This window comes from Anolis sagrei, chromosome 4 (assembly GCF_037176765.1).
Source record: "Anolis sagrei isolate rAnoSag1 chromosome 4, rAnoSag1.mat, whole genome shotgun sequence".
Classification (NCBI taxonomy): Eukaryota; Metazoa; Chordata; class Lepidosauria; order Squamata; family Dactyloidae; genus Anolis; species Anolis sagrei.
In genome coordinates, this window is record NC_090024.1 from 120,419,770 (window position 1) to 120,443,626 (window position 23,857).

General features: G+C 41.7%; 1 protein-coding gene and 1 long non-coding RNA gene across 2 annotated transcripts in view; one reads left to right on the forward strand and one right to left on the reverse strand.

Annotated features, from left to right (window-relative positions):
• The window catches only part of LOC132774419 (uncharacterized), a 28,945-nt gene extending 25,596 nt beyond the window's left edge, over positions 1-3,349 (reverse strand). Inside the window, exon 1 of the long non-coding RNA XR_009631394.2 lies at positions 3,206-3,349. This is a non-coding gene — a long non-coding RNA (uncharacterized lncRNA). The remainder of the gene's footprint in view (positions 1-3,205) is intronic.
• A 7-nt stretch (positions 3,350-3,356) lies between these two features.
• On the forward strand, positions 3,357-17,024 carry PTGS2 (prostaglandin-endoperoxide synthase 2). The gene is made up of 10 exons (XM_060774517.2): positions 3,357-3,617; positions 8,381-8,497; positions 9,766-9,909; positions 10,339-10,482; positions 11,424-11,605; positions 12,333-12,416; positions 12,997-13,243; positions 13,916-14,202; positions 14,554-14,701; positions 16,129-17,024. The coding sequence occupies exons 1-10, from the start codon at positions 3,566-3,568 to the stop codon at positions 16,530-16,532; spliced, it is 1,809 nt and encodes a 602-aa protein (XP_060630500.2). The 5' UTR covers positions 3,357-3,565; the 3' UTR covers positions 16,533-17,024.
• Positions 17,025-23,857: the final 6,833 nt, after the last annotated feature.

Sequence of the window (23,857 nt, forward strand, 5' to 3'; positions counted from 1 at the left end):
TCTTGGGGACTGCCTGTACATCAAGCCCTTAAAGCTCTTCTTCTGTTTTTCATTTTCCATGAACTAGCAGAGGGCTCATACATGGTACTCTCCTCTCCTTTTTTATTTCCCTTACCAGCCTGGGAAGCCATTCCCAGGAATACCTGGCCGCTCTAAATGAGTTCAAGTCCCCAAGGCCAGATCAACTACACCCAAGAGTATTGAAGGAACTAGCGGAAGTCATTTCGGAACCACTGGCAACCATCTTTGAGAGTTCTTGGCGAATGGGAGAAGTTCCAGCAGACTGGAGGAAAGCCAATGTGGTCCCAATCTTCAAGAAGGGAAAAAAGAATGACCCAAACAATTACCGTCCGGTCAGCCTCACGTCAATACCTGGCAAGATTCTGGAAAAGATTGTTAAGGAAGTGGTCTGCAAATACTTAGAAACAAATGCGGTCATCGCTAATAGTCAACATGGATTTATCAAAAACAAGTCATGCCATCTGATATCTTTTTTCGATAGAGTTACAAGCTGGGTAGATGCGGGAAATGCCGTGGATGTAGCGTACCTGGATTTCAGTAAGGTCTTCGACAAGGTCCCCCATGACCTTCTGGCAAACAAACTAGTCCAATGTGGGCTAGGCAAAACTACGGTGAGTTGGATCTGAAATTGGTTAAATGGACGAACCCAGAGGGTGCTCACCAATGCTTCCTCTTCATCCTGGAAAGAAGTGAGGAGTGGAGTGCCACAGGGTTCCGTCCTGGGCCCGGTCCTGTTCAACATCTTTATTAATGACTTAGATGAAGGGCTAGAAGACATGATCATCAAGTTTGCAGACAACACCAAATTGGGAGGGATAGACAATACTCCAGAGGACAGGAGCAGGATTCAAAACGATCTTGACAGATTAGAGAGATGGGCCAAAACTAACAAAATGAAGTTCAACAGTGACAAATGCAAGATACTCCACTTAGGCAGAAAAAATGAAAAGCAAAGATACAGAATGGGGGACACCTGGCTCAAGAGCAGTACATGTGAAAAAGATCTTGGAGTTAAACATGGCCAACAATGTGATGTGGCGGCAAAAAAAGCCAATGGGATTTTGGCCTGCATCAATAGGAGCATAGTGTCTAGATCTAGAGAAGTAATGCCCTTCTATTCCGCCTTGGTTAGACCACACCTTCTTTGTTTTTGTGCCTACCTTCAGGAAAGGTGGGCATCTCCACCTCTCTCTCTCTCTCTCTCCTCTCTTGCTCCCAATGGCTGAGGAGAAAGTCAGGAGAAGAGGTGACTTTTGGTGCACACGCCAGGCTCTTCAGGCACGCCTCTGGACCCAAAGTGGGCCAGGCAAGGGAGCAAGTGCGGCAAGTGTAGTTACTGGGATGTATAGTTCACCTACAATCAAAGAGCATTCTGAACTATACCAGTGATGGAATTGAACCAAATATGGCACACAGAACTCCCACGACGAACAGAAAATATATATCAATGATTGGTGTGGGGGGGGGGGGTGTACCAAAATACTGTTTGCTTACCCTTGAAAATTACCTAGGGCCGCCTGTCACCATGCTCAATATGATCTGATCACCATGCTTTGAGCAGCTTGTTTTCTGCTTCCTTGGAGACTAGGACGCGGAACAATGGCTTCAAACTACAAGAGAGGAGATTCCATCTGAACCTGAGGAAGAACTTCCTGACTGTGAGAGCTGTTCAGCAGTGGAACTCTCTGCCCCGGAGTGTGGTGGAGGCTCCTTCTTTGGAAGCTTTTAAGCAGAGGCTGGATGGCCATTTGTCAGGGGTGCTTTGAATGCAATATTCCTGCTTCTTGGCAGGGGGTTGGACTGGATGGCCCATGAGGTCTCTTCCAACTCTAGGATTCTATGATTCTGTTGTTGTTGTTGTTCATTCGTTCAGTCGTCTCCGACTCTTCGTGACCTCATGGACCAGCCCACGCCAGAGCTCCCTGTCGGCCGTTACCACCCCCAGCTCCCTCAAGGTCAGTCCAGTCACTTCAAGGATGCCATCCATCCATCTTGCCCTTGGTCGGCTCCTCTTTCTTTTGCCTTCCACTTTCCCTAGCATAATTGTCTTCTCTAGGCTTTCCTGTCTCCTCATGATGTGGCCAAAGTACTTCAACTTTGTCTCTAGTATCTTTCCCTCCAGTGAGCAGTCGGGCTTTATATGATTCTATATATCCCATTACTTAGGCGATCCCTCATTGGACGAGTAAGATGGCCTTCCATTATGGATTTCCCTGTGGGTCCGTATGTGGCTGTGGAGCCCTATTCTTGCTCTGCATCTTCTTCCGCAGTGAGGGCATTGGTTTCCAGGTGGAAGGCGGTCCCGGTCGGGGTTGGCTTGACGCGCCTTCCTCCTGGCACGTTTCTCTCTTTCACCCTCCACTCGTGCCTCCTCAAATTCTGCAGCACAGCTGGTCACAGCTGTCCTCCAGCTGGAGCGCTCAAGGGCCAGGGCTTCCCAGTTCTCAGTGTCTATGCCAGAGTTTTTAAGGTTGGCTTTGAGCCCATCTTTAAACCTCTTTTCCTGTCCACCAACGTTCCGTTTTCCGTTCTTAAGTTCGGAGTAGAGCAACTGCTTTGGGAGACAGTGGTCAGGCATCTGGACAACGTGGCCGGCCCAGCGGAGTTGATGGCGGAGGACCATCGCTTCAATGCTGGTGGTCTTTGCTTCTTCCAGCACACTGACGTTTGTCCGCTTGTCTTCCCAAGAGATTTGCAGGATTTTCCGGAGGCAGCGCTGATGGAATCGTTCCAGGAGTTGCACGTGACGTCTGTATATATCCCATATGCATGGGGGTATTGGGGTGATGATACAAAAGGTTTGCTAGGCTAGACCCTCTTTCACTCAGACTCAGCCCCCCCCCCGAAACTCAGCCCCCCCTGAAAAAATTCAGGCCCCCCCCCCCCCAACGAAATTCTGGCTACGGGCCTGCCTTTCTGTGTCTAGAAAACACAGCAGGGGAAGAAGCTGCCTCGTAACAGGGGAGTATCTTGTGTTGAAATGCCTGTGGAGTCACAGAAATTGGAAGAGAGCACAAGGACTATCCATCCAGTTCACACACACACACACACCCCTCCCGCGACCCCATGAATCCCACTGTTTTCTAAGGCAAGGAAACCTTAGCGCCACTTCCTCTGAAATACAGCACAGGGGAGTCACTGAGGCTCTCCCATCCAAGTGCGACCCAGGGCTGACTCCGCTTACTTTTCCAAGTCGAGACGGGACTTGGTGCCTGGAGGGCATTTCGGCACCCCCTTCCCCGCCTCTGCGGGCTTCCTGCCCAATGGCTTGCCGAGCTTCCCCTGGAAAAGTCCCCGCCGGCTGGAGCGGGCTGGAAGCCCAGCCGCCGTTTGCGTACAAGGAGGGCGGGCCAGGGCTCCGATGAGTCACCAGCCGGGCCATAAAGCGTGCCACTCTCACGAAGAGGCTCCAGAAGCCAAGCAAGGCGGCGCTGATTCGGAAGCGATTGGACGAGAGTGAACCTTTCTTTCCGGGAGCCAAGGGAGTCCCGCTTTCGACCTGCCCACGCCTGGACCCTCTGCACGGCGCCCGACGGTTTGGGAAATGCTGCTCCGCTGCGCCGTCCTCTTTGCCCTCCTTGCTTGGAGCCACGCTGGTGAGTAGTGCTCAGCCTCAACCTTCTTTTCTTCTCTCTTCCTCGTCTTCCTTTTTTCTACATCTTCTTGTCCTCTCTCTCTTCCTCTTTGCACTTCTTCTCTTCCTCCTTCTACATTTTCTACTTTTCCTCTTTCATCTTTTTTACGTCGTTGATTTCTCCACCTTTTTCCTCTTTGCTCCTCCTTAGAATCATAGAATCCTAGAATCAAAGAGTTGGAAGAGACCTCCTGGGCCATCCAGTCCAACCCCATTCTGCCAAGAAGCAGGAATATTGCATTCAAATCACCCCTGACAGATGGCCGTCCAGCCTCTGCTTAAAAGCTTCCAAAGAAGGAGCCTCCACCACACTCCGGGGCAGAGAGTTCCACTCCTGAACGGCTCTCACAGTCAGGAAGTTCTTCCTAATGTTCAGATGGAATCTCCTCTCTTGTAGTTTGAAGCCATTGTACCACGTCCTAGTCTCCAAGGAAGCAGAAAACAAGCTTGCTCCCTCCTCCCTGTGGCTTCCTCTCACATATTTATACATGGCTATCATATCTCCTCTCAGCCTTCTCTTCTTCAGGCTAAACATGCCCAGTTCCCTAAGCCGCTCCTCATAGGGCTTGTTCTCCAGACCCTTGATCATTTTAGTCGCCTTCCTCTGGACACATTCCAGCTTGTCATCTTCTTGTACATCTTCTACTTCTTTTCCTCATCCTCCGTCTACATCAGTGGTTCTCAACCTTCCTAATGCTGCGACCCCTTAATACAGTTCCTCATGTTGTGGTGACCCCCAACCATAACCCTAACATTATGAATTGCCATGTAAATAATGATTTGCAGGATGTATTTTCATTCACTGGAGCAAATTTGGCACAAATACCCAGCATGCCCAAATTTGAATACTGGTGGGGTTGTCGGGGGGGGGGGGGGATTGATTTCGTCATTTGGGAGTTGTAGTTGCTGGGATTTATAGTTCACATGTAAACAAAGAGCATTCTGAACCCCACCAACAATGGAATTGAACCAAAGTTGGCACAGAGGACTCCCATGATCAACAGAAAATACTGGAAGGGTTTGATGGGCGTTGACCTTGAGTTTGGGAGTTGTAGTTCGTCTACATCCAGAGAGCACTGTGGGCTCAAACAATGATGGATCTGGACCAAACTATGCCCAAATGTGAACACTGATGGGATTTGGGGAACATAGACTTTGACATTTGGGAGTTGTAGATACTGGGATTTATAGTTCACCTACAATCAAGGAGCGTCCTGAACTCCACCAATGATAGAATTGGGCCAAATTTCCCACACAGAACCCCCATGACCAACAGAAAATACTGTGTTTTCTGATGGTCTTTGGCGACCCCTCTGACACCCCTCAGGGGTCCCGACCCCCAGGTTGAGAAACACTGGTCTACATCTTCTACTTCTCCCTTTTCTACTTTTTAAAAAAATCTGGAAAGATGTTGAACTTTGTAGGTAGTTCCATGCTACATCCTAGGACAACGGTTCTCAACCTTCCTAATGCCATGACCCCTTAATACAGTTCCTCATGTTGGGGTGACCCTCAACCATAAAATTATTTTTGTTGCTACTTCATAACTGTCATTTTGCTTCTGTTATGAATTGTAATGTGAATATCTGATATGCAGGATGTATTTTCACTCACTGGACCAAATTTGGCACAAATAACAAGACACCCAAATTTGAACGCTGGGGGGGGGGGGGGGGTTGATTTTGGGATTTATAGTTCACCTACAATCAAAGAGCATGCTGAACTCCACCAGCAATGGAATTGAACCAAACTTGGCACACAGAACTTCCATGACCATCAGAAAATACTGGAAGGATTTGGTGGGCATTGACCTTGAATTTTGGAGTTCTAGTTCACCTACATCTAGAGAGCACTGTGGACTCAGTGATGGATCTGGACCAAACTTGATATGGATACTCAAGATGCCCAAATGTGAACACTGGTGGAGTTTGGGGAAAATAGACCTTGACATATGGGGGTTGTAGTTGCTGGGATTTATAGTTCACCTACAATCAAAGAGCATTCTGAACTCCACTGAAAATAGAATTAAGCCAAATTTCCCACACAGAACCTCTATGACCAACAGAAAATACTGTTTTCTAATGGTCTTTGGTGACCCCTCTGACAACCTCTTGTGACCCCCCCATGGGTCCCGACCCCCAGGTTGAGAAACACTGTCCTAGGAGGATTCAATGTGGCTCCTAAACTTTCTTTTCTCTTTCTCCTTCTCTTTCTCTTCCTCCTCCTTCCCCTTCTCCTCTTACTCGTCCTTCTTTCTAAAAATATTCTGGAAAGATTCCGAACTTCCGACATTTTGCGGGTAGTTGCCTTTTTCCTCTTACAAGATTGCTGTGCCCAGCAGGGCCGTAGCCAGAAAAAAATTCGGTTGGGGGGGGGGGGTTGTTGAAACTTTTTTAGCAAATCATGAAGAGTAGTTCGATAACACAACAACAACATTTTAATACAGTCCAAAGACCCTTATTGCTCTGTAAAAGGTATAAGATACATGGTATGCAAGGTTAGTCAGGTCAAAAATAGCCAAAAAATAGGTTTTTTAACCTGAAATTTTTTTTGGGGGGGGGGGGTTGAACTCCTACCCCCCCCCACCCCCCCCCGGCTACAGGCCTGACATTCTAGGGATCCTTATAGCAATTAATATCAAGGTGCACTGAAATTTAGAAGGCAAATAGTTTGCAAGTATATGGGGAATTTATGTGCTTTTGGACTTCTTTTTCTTTCATGTCAGGAATGACTTGAGAAACTGCTTCTGGTGTCAGAGAATTGGCCGTCTGCAAGGACGTTGCCCAAGGGATACCTGGAAGTTTTTACCATCCTGTGGGAGGCTTCTCTCATGTCCTCACATGGGAAGCTGGAGCTGACAGAGGGAGCTCATCTGCACTGTCTCCAGATTCGAACCTCCAACGTGTCAGTCTTGCCGGCAAAAGGATTTAATCCATTGTGTCACCGGGGGCTCCCTTATTGACTTAAAACATCTAAACCAAATAATGTGTTCTAAAAGCCTGTCGCAACTATGGGTGGCTCCTAACGCTCTGTCAAAGGAATTGGTCAGTTTGCAAGAATGCAGTGGAGGGGGAAAGGTGTGCAGTGCAATCCTAAATATGTCTGCTCAGTAGGGCCCCAGAAATCTGCTTGGGCCCACAGAGCCTGAGTGATTTTTGCTGCTATGTCTGATGTATTCAAATGTGAATTTAGTTGTCCTGTGACCTCTTGTTAATTTTATGTTGTGAAAGCATGATTTCATTTTCTAAAATATTTTAATATATCCAATGGAATGTTTTTATGCTTGCCTTCACATCAAAGAGTTCTGAGCAACTGATTTATAACATACTATCTGTCCCCTGCCACGCGTTGCTGTGGCCCAGTCTGTTGATCTGGAAAATAAAGCAATGAGAAAGTGTTGGTTTCTAATATATGTAATTTCTATATGCTTGTGGGTAAACAGTATTTCTTGCTGTTTCTTTGTCAGTGTTGATGTGGAGAGTGTCTGGTTTGCCCACCCTGGAACATGCAAGATACCATTGTCCTTCTTTAAGGGTCCCTTTCAAATCTATGATACTATATCTCTGTGTGTGAGAATTATATTTATCTATCTATATCTATGGCCGATTGGCTCTTTGTCAGGAGGACTTTGATTATGTTTTCTTGCCCTGATGAAGGGAGTTCTGTGTGCCAAGTTTGGTTCAATTCCATCGTTCAGAATGCTCTTTGATTGTAGTTGAACTATAAATCCCAGCAACTACAACTCCCAAATGACAAAATCATAATTTTTGAATGATGGTCACTCTTTGTATTGTGAGATATTTTGTTGCCAAATTTGATGTGATTTCGTTCATTGGTTCTTTTGTTTTTAAGGTACTCATTATGCACAGAAAGTTTATATAGATAGATAGATAGATAGATAGATAGATAGATAGATAATACTACATTGCAATGCAATGCCAAACTCGCACTATAACTGCATGAACAGGATTGAGTGTGAAACCAACTATAAAATGGCAAAAATCATAATCAGTGTTACAGCATAGACCAACACAGTTTAACCAGCTAAGGATATGTTCTTCTTTGGGTTTCCTGAAATATATTTCCAGAGAAAATGGTTTCCTTAGTATAATAAAAAGGGGTCAACTGTGAAGAGTTAATGTACACAAATAAATAAATTCCAAACTATTTGAGGAAGGAAATTTTATCATTGGCTAATACTTCCTTCCTGACCTTGAAGGAGCTGGGGGTGGTGACGGCCGACAGGGAATTCTGGCGTGGGCTGGTCCATGAGGTCACGAAGAGTCGGAGATGACTGAATGAATGAACAACAACAACAATACTTCCTTCATGTCTCTTCAATGTAATGGAGAGGTTTTAGACTTATTGAAGATAGAATATATTTTACCACCTATATAAATTCAAATGCATGAGTAATAGCCTAGTACTGTTTAGTGTATTCATAAAATTGATGAGACCAGGTTATTAAATACTTTAAGAGTGAAAAACACTCTTACATCAAAGAATTCCATGCATCTTTATTCAGAAGTAAGGCATATTGTTCCTAGTGGAGGTTAGTCTCGGGTAATGAGCAAAGGAATCAAAGACATAAATATTCCAGAAGAACTGAATATAGCCAACAGTACTTGCTGTGCCTAAGAACATCTGCTTTGCTTAAGTCCATGGTTGAACTCGTACTTGTAGGTTCTCCTAAGTTCACTATTTCTTTTCTCAATTCTTTTTCAGTTAATCCTTGCTGTTCAAATCCATGCCATAACAGAGGAGTGTGCATGACAACAGGTTTTGACACGTATGTTTGTGACTGTACACGAACTGGATATTATGGGGAAAACTGCACTACACGTAAGTATTTTAGAATGTTATATTTCTACGGTATTGCTTAAGATAAAGGTAGGCAAAGGGCAGCCAGCAGGTTGGTTGTCCCTATGCATGGTCTTGGCGACCCTCAGACCCCCTCCCCTGTTTAGGACATTTTTTTGCCTCCAAACTACCCTGATCCTCCCCGGACTTCATGAAAAGACAATAGTTTGATTCCCTGCCACACCCTTGCCCCCAAAGCTCAAAACAGGGAAAGAAATAGCCAAAATGGCAGCTTGAAGTGACATTACAGCACTTCAGACATCCTTAAAATGCGCTGCTTCAGCCCGTTGGCTAGATATACATAAAAAGGTCCCTGCTCTATTTATTTATTTAATTATTTCCTTCATTTATAATCCATCCTTCTCACCACCAAAGGGGGACTCAGGGCAGCCTCACACGATCAGTGCTTTCACATAAACATTCAACAAATATAATTAAAACATTAAAACAGTTAATTAAAAACAGTTAATTAAAAAGCAATTAATTAAACACGGCAATTAAAATCCAAAGCTGGGTCCGGGTCAATTCATTGTCGCCAGTTGCTTAAATCTTCTTCAGGGTTACCTACTCCTGATTTGAGGGAAAGCTCGTTACTTTTCAGATTCAGTCTTTGACATTTCTTGGTACTTGCTGGAAAGTCTCCTCTCTGAAATTCTGGGAAATTGCTGTCTGTAAGTGTAGACCAGAATTCAGTGGTTTGTATAAAGTTGAAGTATGTATATCCTTCACCAAGCACTTAGATAAACTGTTTTATGCAATGCTTTTGACATGAAATAAATAAATAAACCAAGCACTTGATTGATCTTTTTCTGACAAGGTTATTCAAGACTGTTTTAACCCAGATCAGTTTACTGGACAGACCATTACAGCTCATTGCTTTTATAGCATACCACTGATTTTAATTGTGACATCAGTGTGGAAGAGAAATACTAGTGATCTACTGAAAGTGACAACAGTCTTCAAGTGATAGTGTGTGTGTGTAGAAGGCCCAGCTTGAAAATAAATGGTATAGACAGGAGTGGAATAATGTGCTCCTCTCAATACTGTTAAACTGCAAACCCTGGCATTCCTTACCATTAGCTATGTTAAGCAGGCTGTTGGGAGTTACAGTCCAGCAACATCTAGAAGGCCGTATGATTTCTCTCTTTGTATAGGTGATCCAAGCTCAATGGTCTGATGGTTTTACTTAGTATAAGATAGCTTTGTGTATTTCCAGTTCTAAAAGCTTGAACATTTTTTCTTCAATACAGCTGAATTTTTGACTTGGCTAAAACTGAAATTGAAGCCTACTCCTGACATGGTCCACTACATACTTACTCACTTCAAAGGTGTCTGGAATATCATCAATAACATCCCATTCCTTCACAGAGCCATCATGACATACATATTGATGTGTAAGTTTTCTCTCCTTCTATCTTTACAGTACAAATAGACAGATGACCTCCCATATCCACAGTGTTTACAAAATGTCTTTGTAATGGCAGGGTTGGGAAGGGGGAGGATAAAAAAGACCTGAATATTACTCAGCCATGTCTCTGCAATTGGCCATGCTAAATTGGGCATACTGTAGTCCAAAAACAACTTCTGGAAACAAGATTGGAAGAAAATGAAAAATGGGAGATAGAGCATAGGTGAACTTCAGAGTCAGACCTAAGATGGAACTGCGGTGCTATTAGATATATAACATGCAATCTAATTTATCTAGGTCCAACATTGTATGGCTGCAGAATATATTTTATTGGATCATATTTGAATTTGTGTGTTGAGAGTATTTGTATATTCAAATCTTTTAGCATGAAAGTAATGCTTCTTTTGCTTTTTAGCAAGATCCCACTTAATAGAGAGTCCACCAACATATAACGGCCATTACAGTTACAAAAGCTGGGAAGCCTATTCAAACCTTTCATACTACACTCGAAGTCTCCCACCAGTGGAACACAACTGCCCCACTCCAATGGGTATTAAAGGTAAAGTTGAAAGCAAAATTGTGCATTCATGCAGATGGGTAGAAAAGGAATATTCTCTTCCTCTCTGACACATGGCCAGTATTGAGTAATTCCAGCCAGGCCCGTAGCCAGGATTTCGTTTCGGGAGGGGGGGGGCTGAATTTTTTTCAGGGGGGGGGGGTTTCGGGGGGGGCTGAGTTTCGGGGGGGGGGGCTGAGTCTGACTGAAAGAGGGTCTAGCCTAGCAAACCTTTTGTATCATTACCCCAATACCCCCATGCATATGGGATATATTGAGTATGGTGATCAGATCATGATATGAATAAACATAACAGTTTAAATAATGCACCAATAAGGCCTTTTCGCGAACCACCATGAGAATTTCGGGGGGGGGGGCTGAAGCCCCCCGAGCCGCCCCCCCCCCCCGGCTACATGCCTGATTCCAGCATGATCTGGATTTCCTACCATGAGGGAGAGCCCATATGTGTCTAGTTTCTCTTTCTTCCACTATTTCTGTATCTCATACACCTATCCTCTCTATGCCTATTTGTGTATCACTTGATGGATAGAAGAAAAAGTATTATTTTGCTTTCCCTCCCCATGCTCTTGTTAACCACAGAGACTGCACAAATACAGTTGAAATAAAATGGAACTAAAAAATTATTAGACGAGTCAACACTTCCAATGAAAAGCTTTGCCTTTTTGGTTCTTCAAAGAAAGGGAGGTAGATTGAAATGTGATGTCTGTAAATCAACCAACAAAATGTATATTTTGGTAACTAAGGTATTGGCTATATCTAGTGTACTACAGTATCATTACTGAACCTAACTGTACTCTATCAGGGAATTGGTTATCAATATTCTATATTATACTGTTGCAATATTGTTTTTTTTTTTTTACAGTAAATTTGAATAAAAACCCTAATCTAGTGTTAGGGAAATAATCTAATGCTTTACATTTCAGGCAAAAAGGAGCTTCCAGATTCCCAAATCATTGTGGAGAAATTTTTGATGAGGAGAAAATTTATACCTGACCCTCAAGGCACAAATGTAATGTTCACATTCTTTGCCCAACATTTCACCCACCAGTTCTTCAAAACGGATCACCACAAAGGACCAGAGTTCACAAAAGGCCTTGGACATGGGGTAAGATGGCTGAAATATAGCTTGACCTCACAATTAGAAACCAGCAGAGCTTTATCTCTGAGCGAAATAAAATTCCTGCCTGGGGAATTGGTTGCATTGGGCGCCTATTTCTGCATTTAGGCAAAGTTCTTGTTTTTCTTAAAACCCCTGCTGCCAGTATAGATGATGATTATACGTTGTCCATGACTTAGTTTCTATACTAAACAACTAAACAGTTCAGTTCCTTTTCTATTGAATTTATATAATGCCACAACTACTTAGGTTTGCATGTTTCAGCCTTCAGTAACATGCAGACCTTAACATAATAATTCAGGCTTGGAAAGTCATTCTACTGGTGGTTGAGATGATACATGTGAAGGCATCTTTCAGACTGGGGTTAATGCTTGGGTTTGTCCCCATCAGAACCTCAGGTGGGTAAAAGCCCCAAAATCTCCAAATTTCGCAAGAGTGTATTTGAGAAATAACTTTCTACTTTTCTGACTGGCATGATTTATATTCATTTCAAAGTGCTTAAATCTGGCTAGATCTGTACCCAGGAAAAGACTTTATTTGGGAGGCAGTGGGTTGATGTAATGCCACTGGTTTATTATATGTTCACCTAGTTCTGAGAGGAATTCAGTGTATATTGAGATGTTCTGTCTGCTCTTTAGAGGTCCCAGCAAAATTATTTTCTCTTTAAACCAGTTTGATTTTAAGTAGTCATTCATATTCCTCTTTATTTCAACAGGTTGATCTGAGTCACATTTATGGAGAGAATTTAGACAGACAGATGAAACTGAGATTGCTTAAGGATGGAAAACTCAAATATCAGGTGGGCTGTGGTTTCCTTGGGAGAAAGGGTCACCATTTTTCCTTGAATGGCATGTGGTTGAATGCTGTATACCTGTTGCTGGGGAAGATGAGACAGGATATAGTTCCACTCCTGCTCAGTTTGTGGACTTCCCCCTTAATGACCACTAAGGAAACAGAGTATTGGAGTAGAGATACCTTTGATCTGATCAAGCAGGATTCTTCTTATGTTCTTCATGTTTCTTTAATGATAATGAAACATACACTGCTTTTGATAACAGCTTCAAGCTCCTAGTTTGTCAAGAAGACATGCACAATGGTAGGAAAAATCCATCAAGATTACAGTCCAACCTAACTCGGGGCCCTTCCATCCCAGGATCTGATCCCAAGTTTTCTGTTTATCCCAGATTATCTCACAATGCAGGCTCATATAATCCAGTTTAAAGCAGAAAACCTGGGATCAGATCCTTGGATATAGGGCCTGTCTGGAGGGGCCCTGGATTCTACTTGAAAATAATCAAAAGTGACAAGCTTAAGCCACGTTTTGCTGGATCATATAGCTTGAATGTATTGCAAATCTTTTTTGTTCTTTTTAATTACAGATGATTGATGGAGAAATGTATCCACCCACAGTGAAAGACACTCAGGCAGAAATGATCTATCCACCCCATATCCCTGAGCACCTGAGATTTTGTGTAGGACAAGAAGTTTTTGGTTTGGTTCCAGGACTGATGATGTATGCGACATTATGGCTACGGGAACACAACCGGGTGTGTGATGTTCTTAAAGGGGAGCATCCGGAATGGGATGATGAACAACTGTTCCAAACAACCAGGCTGATCTTGATAGGTAAGTTTGACCAATGATAATTGCTGACATGCAGAAACTATTTAATGAAATCTGATGGCAACAAAAGTATGATTATGGTCATAATAAATAGCTCTAAAATGTATTGTTGAAGGCTTTCATGGCCAGAATCACTGGGTTGTTGTAGGTTTTTTCGGGCTGTATGGCCATGGTCTAGAGGTATTCTCTCCTGACGTTTCGCCTGCACTTTGGCAAGCATCCTCACTACCTCTGAGGATGCTTGCCAAAGTGCAGGCGAAACGTCAGGAGAGAATGCCTCTAGACCATGGCCATACAGCCCGAAAAAACCTACAACAACCCAGCTCTAAAATGGTCTGTCCTCTAAAGCTTTGACTAAGCAGCTATGAACCACAGACCCTCATGCAGAAAGGCAGTATCCATTTTAACACTGGATACTGAAAAAGACAGTAAATCTCTCTTGCACTTGCATCTGGGTTTCTCAGTGGTATTTGGTTTGCCCCCTTTGGGAATGTAATGTTAGAAAAGTTGCCTTCTTTGTATACCCTTGGTCTCGATACAGCAATGCTATTTTATAACCTTAAATGTTGGCTTTAACTGGCAGAAAACACTTTCTTAGATAACTGTTTCCATTTTGGATTTTTGGATTTTTAGAATTCAATAGAATTTAACTATTTGGTTTTTTTAAAAAAACAGGTGAAACCATTAAAATTGTGATTGAAGACTATGTACAGCATTTAAGTGGCTATCACTTCAAGCTGAAGTTCGATCCAGAGCTGCTCTTTAGCCAACGATTCCAGTATCAGAACAGAATAGCAGCAGAGTTCAACACTCTTTATCACTGGCACCCTCTTCTGCCTGATACTTTTAACATTCAGGACCAAGAATATACTTATCAGCAGTTTGTCTACAACAATTCCATTATGCTGGACCATGGCCTTTCTCACATGGTACAATCTTTCTCCAAGCAAACAGCTGGAAGGGTAAGTCTCCTTTTTCTAAACTCAGATTAGGAATTGCATGTTCTCTTCTTGAGAAGCTAGGGCACAGCAGTCCACTTTTTGGACCTGAGCAGATTGATAATAGACAGAGCATCTTTTCTTGATCAACCAGCCATCATTTTTGGTTGCTTGTTCTGGTCTTTTCTTCAAAAGAACATTAGCTGTAAGTATATTTTGTGTAAATCGTGGAAATATAGATAGCTTGGGGTAAGAGCACTTGTTGTCTTGTACTGGAGGTAAAAAAATCTTGTGTGGATTATGGAATTATCTTCTTGAGCATGTCGTTTTTGAGCAATTCCTTCACATTCTTCATATCCATTTCCTTGCTAACAGGTAGCTGGAGGCCGAAATGTCCCAGTTGCAGTTCTGAAAGTGGCTAAAGCTTCTATTGATCAAAGCCGGCAAATGAGGTACCGATCCCTGAATGAATATCGCAAACACTTCCTCCTGAAGCCTTTCCAGTCATTTGAAGAACTTACAGGTAAGACTGATTCCTCTATGTGATCTAAAAGAGAAACTTTGTGGGTAAGAATATATATCTAGAACTTCTTTTTTGTAAGGAGATAGTCCTAGGACAATTTTTTGACAAAAACCTATAAAATACACATAAAAAACTCAAATAATACAATTTTGTCAAATAAACCTAAACCGGTAATATATAAATGTAGGGGGTTTTATAATTTTCAAAAAAGAGAAGACATTTTACTCTTTGGAGGATGAGTTTCTAGATAGCACTTCCTTTGGAAGGCAAGATATTTAACCACTGAAGCAAAGTACATAGTACTAAAACTTTTGCATTTTGTAGTGAAAGCTCAAGGGGGAAAAGAAGTACATGTGAATGTATTAAAAGCCAGTAAGGAGGGGTTTTTTTTGTAAAGGGAGGAAGACAGATTTTTCCATGAGAAAATGTAATGTTACTATACTGTCTCTACAAATATACCTTGTTGCTTCTTTGATTGTTCTTGTTTTGATTCTGTTAATGCAATATTCCTCCACAATTTGCCCATGTTCCCTCTCTTCCTGGACTTCATTCTTCTATAACAGTGGCATCACTAAGGTAGTCCAGTTCATTCAGTCTCCCTGCCCAGCCAACTTACGGCACATCAAGACATCCCGTTTATTGCGGAAACTCCTGCAATTAAAAGGGGGCAGTCCAGATGATGCCCTAGTTTGTGGCGAATTAATTTGATAGTGGGTTTATTCTGCTCCTTCTTGGAAGGTGCAGAATAAACCCACTACTTCCGGTGTCTGGACTGCAGTCCAGACAGTATTCCCACAGTTTTCTGGGCTAAATTAGCCCAGAAAACTGTGGGAATACTAACTAACCACTCCAAAAGACCCTAAAAAACCCTTTAAAAAGAACTCTCCTGGGGCATAGAAATGACGTGCCAGAAGAAAGGGGGGGAGTGAGAAGGAAAATTGCACCTCCCCCTTTTCCTGGTGTGTCATTTCTGTGCGCCAGGAGAGCTGTGGCAGTTCTCCAATGGAGGCCGGGTAAGTAGTTTTCTTTTTTAAAAGGGCTTTTTGGGGTCTTTTGGGGAGGGGGTTAGAGTGTCCGGGTATTCTCCTGGGAAGTTCTCCTGGGAAGTGTGTAGATGGGGCCCCAGGAACATCCATGTTTTTAAAATGCAGGTGCTCCTGGGATAACGGCTGTCTGGAACCACCCACAGTCTACTTTGGGATGAGGCATTTTCAATCCATCCCAAAAACTAACTTTAGAAGAAACACCTAATCATTTTAAAGTTTATAAGTAACTGAGATATGAGTGAAAGACACTCATATCTCAGAAAGGGAGGTTGGACTGTAGGTCTCTGATTAGCATAGCTGTTTGATGAAACTGGTAGAAAGATTCTGGAAGCTGCATTCTAATTTCCCTCCCAGTGATTACTGTGTGTCTGTTTGTTACAGGAGAGAAAGAAATGGCTGCTGAACTTAAAGAACTTTATGGAGACATTGATGCGATGGAGCTTTATCCAGCTCTTTTAGTAGAAAAACCACGTCCTGGAGCCATCTTTGGTGAGACCATGATCGAACTTGGAGCACCGTTCTCCCTGAAAGGACTCATGGGGAATGCAATTTGCTCTCCTGAGTACTGGAAGCCGAGCACTTTTGGGGGCAAGGTGGGCTTTGATATTGTGAACACAGCTTCCCTCCAAAGACTTGTCTGCAATAACGTGGCTGGCTGTCCTCTCACAGCGTTCCATGTGTTGACCCAAGAAACAATGGTAACAAGCAACATCAGCACCACCAGCGCATCATTAGACGAAATCAATCCAGCAGTACTACTAAAAGAGCGGTCTGCAGAACTATAGGAGCAACTATTTGTGGTTTTCTTATTTATTTATTTATTTATGTATCTATATATTAATAATTATTTTATTATTATAATTTATCCATCAAGCCAAAAACTGGGGATTTTTATACCTTGGTTTCTACGCTTTGGTGACCAAAGTAACGGGAAGTTCTGCTCATTTTTGCAGGACAGGATCCCTTGGCATGTGTGTTTTAAAATATAATGTCTTCTGTACCAGAAAAATGTATTCCAAAATGGATAAAAGGCATTCGGATTGTTGCTTAAACATGAACAACAGTTTTGTGGCATTTAAAAACTTGATTGTGTCAGGGAACCATGTTATGTGCCCTTTTCTGCAATCAATTTGCAGGAAAATCAGTCAGCCCTCCAAATGTTGTCAGATTGCAGTTCCTAATAGTCTTAGCCAATGGTGAGGAATGCTGGAAGATGTCTTACAGCAGTATCTAGAGATTTCTGTATTACAGAAATATTAGTCAATGGGGGGTGGGGGGGTGGGGGGGGGTAGCATAGTTAAAACCAAGCCGTTCTGAAGCACTTATTTGCAGGGAATGTAGGATACAAAATATTTAACTTGGGCTTTCTGTTAACTGGTATAAAGTCAGAAAGTGGAAGACTAATTTTCACTACCTCTTTCATATGAAGCACCATAAGATTTTGAATCTGGGCTGGACTTTATACATAATACAAATGTATATCTTGATAGGCAAGGTCTCTCCTTTAAAAATAAATTTGTAATCTTTTTTTATAAATAGTGTATAAATGCTGGGTGCTAATTAGTAACAGTGCACTGTATGATGCCAGTCAATGAAACATGTCTTCTTTCTTGTTTTGAATGTACATACTACAAAGAAATGTTCTTGCATTATAAGCAATTGTAATATTTATCTCAGCCTGCTGGTCTAGGTTGGGTGTCCTCATTGCTGCTGTGGATGCACAGGCTGATAATTATGTTTGTTGTGAACTAATTCCAGGGAAAGATATTCACTGGTTCTCTCATTGGACTTCAAGAGTATATTTCTTTAAATCCTCTCCTCAAGCCACTTTTGGGAGTACCTTACAAATCAGAAAGAAGATGTTCCCTTCAAAAATCTAAAAGAAGATACACAAAAAGATATTGGGAGGAAAGTGGAGGAAAAACTCAGGCACTACATGGACTAACGCTCCCTGGATTGTGGTTTTTATTTATAATGAGTAATGTAATTTTAATATCTGTTTTTTTTACATTCCATGATTTGTAAAATGAAAAATAGTGTTGTAAAAAATAAATACTTTAAAGCTAATCATTTGATGTGAGTTGCATTTTTGTATAAAAGGGTGTGTTGTGGAGAACCCTTCCTTTGTGTGTGCACCTTCTAGTCACCTGTCAATTTACTGCAACCTCGTGAATTTTATAGGATTTAACCCATTGCGCCACCAAGACTCCCTTGTTGTACAATGAGGAACTGGTTTATCAGAAAGTCAGAAGGGAAGCACCAAATTGCAAATTTGGAAGCCAAATTGCAAAACTGAGTGTTGTTTTCCTTTTGGGGGAAATTATATGTTAAGTTTTCCTGTAAAAAGAACAGATAAATTGCAATAGGGTGAGGCCATTGACTTATGAACCTTGGTATTATTTCTTCCTTTTGCTTTGGTCATATTGCCTCTTCAGATCACGTCTAAACAGCAGCCAAAAAGTAGCTGCTTACACCTTTATGTTGCTTTCATATGATAACTGCTTGATTGATCTAATGCAGTGTTTCTCAAACTGTGCTCCTCCAGGTGTTCTGGACTTCAGCTCCCAGAAATCCCAGACAGCTTACCAGCTGTTAGGAATTGTGGGAGCTGAAGTCCAAAACATCTGGAGGAGCAGAGTTTAAGAAACACTGATCTAATGCATACCTTTCATTTCTTCCTGCATGGAGCCCAAAGACAGTAAGAGGATTTTACTGTCTGGGAGCAGGCACCAAGAAAGTCTCCTCAGATGTCCTCATCAAATTTGCCTGTGTCAGTGGTGGGATATATTATGAAATGATTATGGGATATATTCCCTAATATATGTTATGATATTTCATAGTTATTTACCAAAACAAGCCTGTGCTAATTGCTGTGGAGGTTGCACATACAAATATGCACTGTACATATTAATATCAGAGTTATACCTCAACATAAGAGCAGGTTTTGTTTCAAAATTATCACTGTAGCATAAAGACAGTCACACCCCATCAGTGTCTGTGTCTCTGGAAATGTCACAACCCCAAAATGATGTAAAGCAACTTTGGCATAATTGCATCTCATGTGACTGCACCTTATGAAACTGGATCAGTGTTTTTGAGGAATGCAATTATAAACATTGGGTAGATGTTTTGGTAGGGCTTTCCGCACCCATCCCAGAAAGCATGCACTTTCTGGGGTGGGTTGTCGACATGTTGTCTTGGGACTAGCCTGAGAGAACGTGGGGAGGCTCTATCCCCTCCCCCAAGCCCCCAGACCCTTAAGAAAAATAAAAAAGCTTATCTATCTGCAGTATTTCCTCTGTCCAGCTCTCCTGGCATGTACAAATGACCCACCAGGAGAGCACTTACCAGTCTGCAGTATTCCCTCTGTCCCCCCCCCCCCCCCTTGCATGTAATTTGTATGCACTGGGAGAGCTGCACGGAGAGAATACTGTAGGGTGGTAAGTTGTTGTTTTTTACTTTTCTAAAGGGTTTGGGGGTTTGGGGATGGGTATTCTCACAGTTTACTGGGCTTATTTAGGCCAGTAAACTGTGGGAATGGTTCTGGACTGTAGACACTGAAAATTGTGTCTGGACTACAGTTAATTAGCACTAACAAATTATTTAGCTACAAACCTGGGTTTTCCTGGTTTGAAGCAAATTAATGTGGAACTGCCCAGAATGTAATCTAGACGGCCTCCTTTTTATTCCAGAAATTTCTGCAATAAAGAGGCTCAGTTCTTGTGGGTTTTTTCGGGCTATATGGCCATGTTCTAGAGGCATTTCTCCTGACGTTTCGCCTGCATCTATGGCAAGCATCCTCAGAGGTCTGCTGGAGCTGGGATAAAGGGGTTTATATATCTGTGAAATGACCAGGGTGAGACAAAAGGCTTTTGTAAGTTGGGCTAGGTGTGAATCTTTTCAACTGACCACCTTGATTAGCATACAATGGGCTGACAGTGCCTGGAGCAAACTCTTCTTGAAAGGTGATTAGATGTCCCTGCCTGTTTTTCTCTCTGCTGTTTTAATTTTAGAATTTTTTAATACTGGTAGCCAGATTTTGTTCATTTTCATGGTTTCTTCCTTTCTGTTGAAATTGTCCACATGTTTGTGGATTTCAATGGCTTCTCTGTGTAGTCTGACATGGTGGTTGTGAGAGTGGTCCAGCATTTTTGTGTTCTCAAATAAAATGCTGTGTCCAGGTTGGTTCATCAGGTGCTCTGCTATGGCTGACTTCTCTGGTTGAAGTAGTCTGCAGTGCCTTTCATGTTCCTGGATTCTTGTTTGGGCGCTGCGTTTGGTGGTCCCTATGTAGACTTGTCCACAGCTGCATGGTATACGGTAGAAACGTCAGGAGAAATGCCTCTAGAACATGGCCATATAGCCTGAAAAAACCCACAAGAACTGAGTGATTCCGGCCATGAAAGCCTTCGACAATACAATAAAGAGGCTGTCTGGATGGGCCCATTGTGTTTCTTCATTGTGTTTCTGGATAGAGAACAGAACACCACATAGCACTTCCTCTCTGTTGAGATAATACAGGAGGAACCAATTATTTAGGAAGCAGAAGAGTTTACCAGTTATATGTGATCTATTTTGTAACAATTCTGTTTAAATCTGTGGCCATATTCAGATGTCACTGGACAATGCAGAAGAGAAATAATCAAATAAATCAATCAATCAAAAGAATCTCATAGATTCATTCTAAAGTATCTATCTGAACAAACAAGACTGTGATGAACCATTAGTCCAACTAAGAAATAATGGCTACTCTTTGACTAGCAACATTTCTCCAAAATATTATTATTGTAGTCATTGTCGTTGTCATCATCATCATCATCATCATCATCAACTTATTTATATAACACCATCACTATACATGGTGCTTCACAATTAAAATAACAACTGCCCTCACCTTTACAATCCAATTAAGATTATGACACAAAAGGAAAAGGGATGGAAGATAATTAAATCCAGCAGATACTGGTGGTTTTTCTATCCCTCTGAGGCAACAGCAGTGGCACTTGGGATGGAGGAATGGTCTTTCTGGTATTAATATCAACAATATCAAGTTGATGTATTTGTTGTGAAGGAAAGCATTTGAACCAGAGATGACATCTGGGACTTGCGTGCAAAGCATACACCGTACCTTAAGCGGTGGCTCCTCCCACACACAAATCATATTTGAATAAAAAGAAATCAGTAACCAACCTAGCCCACAGATGTTTAGAGTCCCCCCCCCCCCCCCATGCTGATCTTGGAAGTGTACTGAACTCACACCGGTAACCAGGCGTATCTCCTTATTTTACTCATAAACAGACAGGAGCACAGGTGTGCCCTTCTTCTTTGTTCAGACCTGTCATGCTGGCTAATTATTCTTAACACCCATTCATTTTCTTCTATTTATTGTATTTTTAAAACATTCCTTGGAATGTGTGCTGAAGGCTGCACCCTTTTCTCCTGCTACAGTGGAAACATCTTTCCTAACAAAAAGGTGTGTGGAAGAGAAAAGAACTGCAATGAAATAAGGTATTTCTGAATGGCCTCCCTTGCCTTGAAACTTTTGCATAGTGTGTGGGATGGCAAAGCTACCCTTTCCACCTCAGCTGCCAACCAAGAAATTAGGAAGTGTCGGGAGGTTAGTTAAAAAAAATCATACATTTGGTCAGTGGGTATTATGATCCATGCTATTCTTCTCAAAATGGCTCTTAAATAAAATGAGTTGTATTGTCAAAGGTTTTCACGACCAGAATAACTGGAATGTTGTGTGGTTTCCAGGCTGTATAGCCATGTTCTAGCACCATTTTCTTCTGATGTTTCTCCTGCATCTGTGGCTGGCATCTTCAGAAGATCTGGTGGTGGTAAAAGTCATTCGAGTCCTTCGGGAGATGCTAGCGGGGTACAAATAAAGTTTAATAATAATAATAATAATAATAATAATAATAATAATAATACAAGTGGAGTATAATATATTTGTGGCATGCCAAGGGTGGAAGAAAGAACCAGTGTCTATTAACCAAGTGTGAAGTGTGCAATTAGCAAGCCAAACAACAAAATCACTAGAAAAAACAACACTCGGATTAAGAACTCCTCAATTAACATACAACAACTATGCAAATCCGAAGCTCTCTCTCCCAGGCTTTATGGACTCCCAAAAATTCACAAGGACTCAATTCCACTCATACCCATTGTGAATGCCATCAGATCCCCTACATATGATTTGGCAAAATTTCTAGCTGAAAAACTACAAACTTATATTGGATCAACTACACACTATATTGAGGACTCATTCCACTTCACTGAGAAAATGGTGTAGCCATGGGGAGCCCTCTTAATCTGATAATAGCAAAATTTTATATGGAACACTTTGAGAAACAAGCCCTGGAAACACAAACAAAAAAGTCCATTATTTGGTTCCGTTATGTGGATGACACATAACGGAACCATATTTTGAGCCATAGAGGAGGAGAACTAAACAAGTCCTTGAACCATATCAACAATATCCATCCAAACATACAATTTACTTTGAAAAAAGAAAATGAAGGAAAATACAATTTCTAGATGTCCAAGTTACCCACAAACCAAACCAACGATTAAGCCACACAGAAAACCCATGCACACTGATAGATATTTACATAAAAACTCCAGTCATCATCTAGGACAAAAAGGAGCACAATTAAAACTCTGGTGGACCGTGCAAACAGAATCTGTGAACCTCACCTCCTCCAACGTGAACTGAACCAACCTAAACTGGGCACTACAGGCTAGTGATTACTCTTCTGTAGACATCAGAAGAGCTGCAAGACCTAGATCAAGCCACAGAAATAAAGATAAAGAGCCATCCAGAGGGAAGATGTTTTTATCATATATCAAAGGAACCACTGACTTTGTAGATAAGCTGATGAAGAAACATAACCTACAAACTATCTACGGACCTACTAAGAAAAATCAACAAATGCTACAGTTGGCAAAGGATAAGAGTGATCTTCTAACCACTACAGGTGTCCATTGCATATCTTGTGGCCGTGGACAAGTGTAAATAGGACCCCCAAATGCAGAGCTCATACATGAATCAAAGAACATAAAAGCCACTGCAGACTACTTCAGGCAAAAAAATCAGCAATAGCAGAACACATGATAAACCAAGCTGGGCACAGAATATTATTTGAAAACAGAAATTCTGGACCACTCTGACAACAACTTTGTCAGACGACACAGAAAAGCCAATGACATCCACAAGCACATGGATAATTTCAACAGAAAGGAAGAAATCATGAAAATGAACAGTACTCAGAAACACCAGAATCAAGAAAGTAACTAATGAATACCACCCAGACACAGGATGCCTCAAGGCAATAAACACTCAAAGCGAACAAAAGCCTCTAGACAGATGCCCTCACTATTTGCTATGCAATCTTCTCAGTTACTCACATGCTAATGGATGGATGCCGCTCAAATACTTGCAAATCAGGCTTGCTAATTCCACCCTTCACATTTGGTTAATACACAATGGTTCTCTCTCCCATTCTGGACATGCCACAGAAATATATACTCCACTTGCTTTACCCCATCAGATCCTCTGAAGATGGCAGCCACAGACAGGGCCAGAAAAAACCCCAGTTTTTTAAAAAAATAAAACTTTTGAAAGCAGATAATAAAGAGTAGTTCTATAACATAAAATAATTAAAATTATATGGTTCATTCTATATTTTATATAGATTTAATTAAAACAAATGTCTATTTTAGTTACAAAGTTTCAAGTCTTGAAATATCTGAAAATGACTGTTAATAGGTAATTTATAGTTACAAAAAATAACACAACGTCTGTTGGAAAGACTTGAAAATTGTGCTAATACACTTTGACAGAAATCAGGCTCCATCGATAAGCTTTGGTGGACACCCAAGAATGCAAGTCATAGTGAGCACATTTCAGTTTCCAGCTAATTCCATTAGTAGGCATGATAAGAAGTTTGAACCTCAAATGCATGAGACTAAATTTATCAGACACCTTTAGAATTCCAATGAGACTAAACATAGTTATTCAATATCATTTTTCAAGTTGAAATGGCACCTTATTCAGACAATGACAATTGTGGATAAATACACAGGGAAGGTAGTGATGTTGAACACG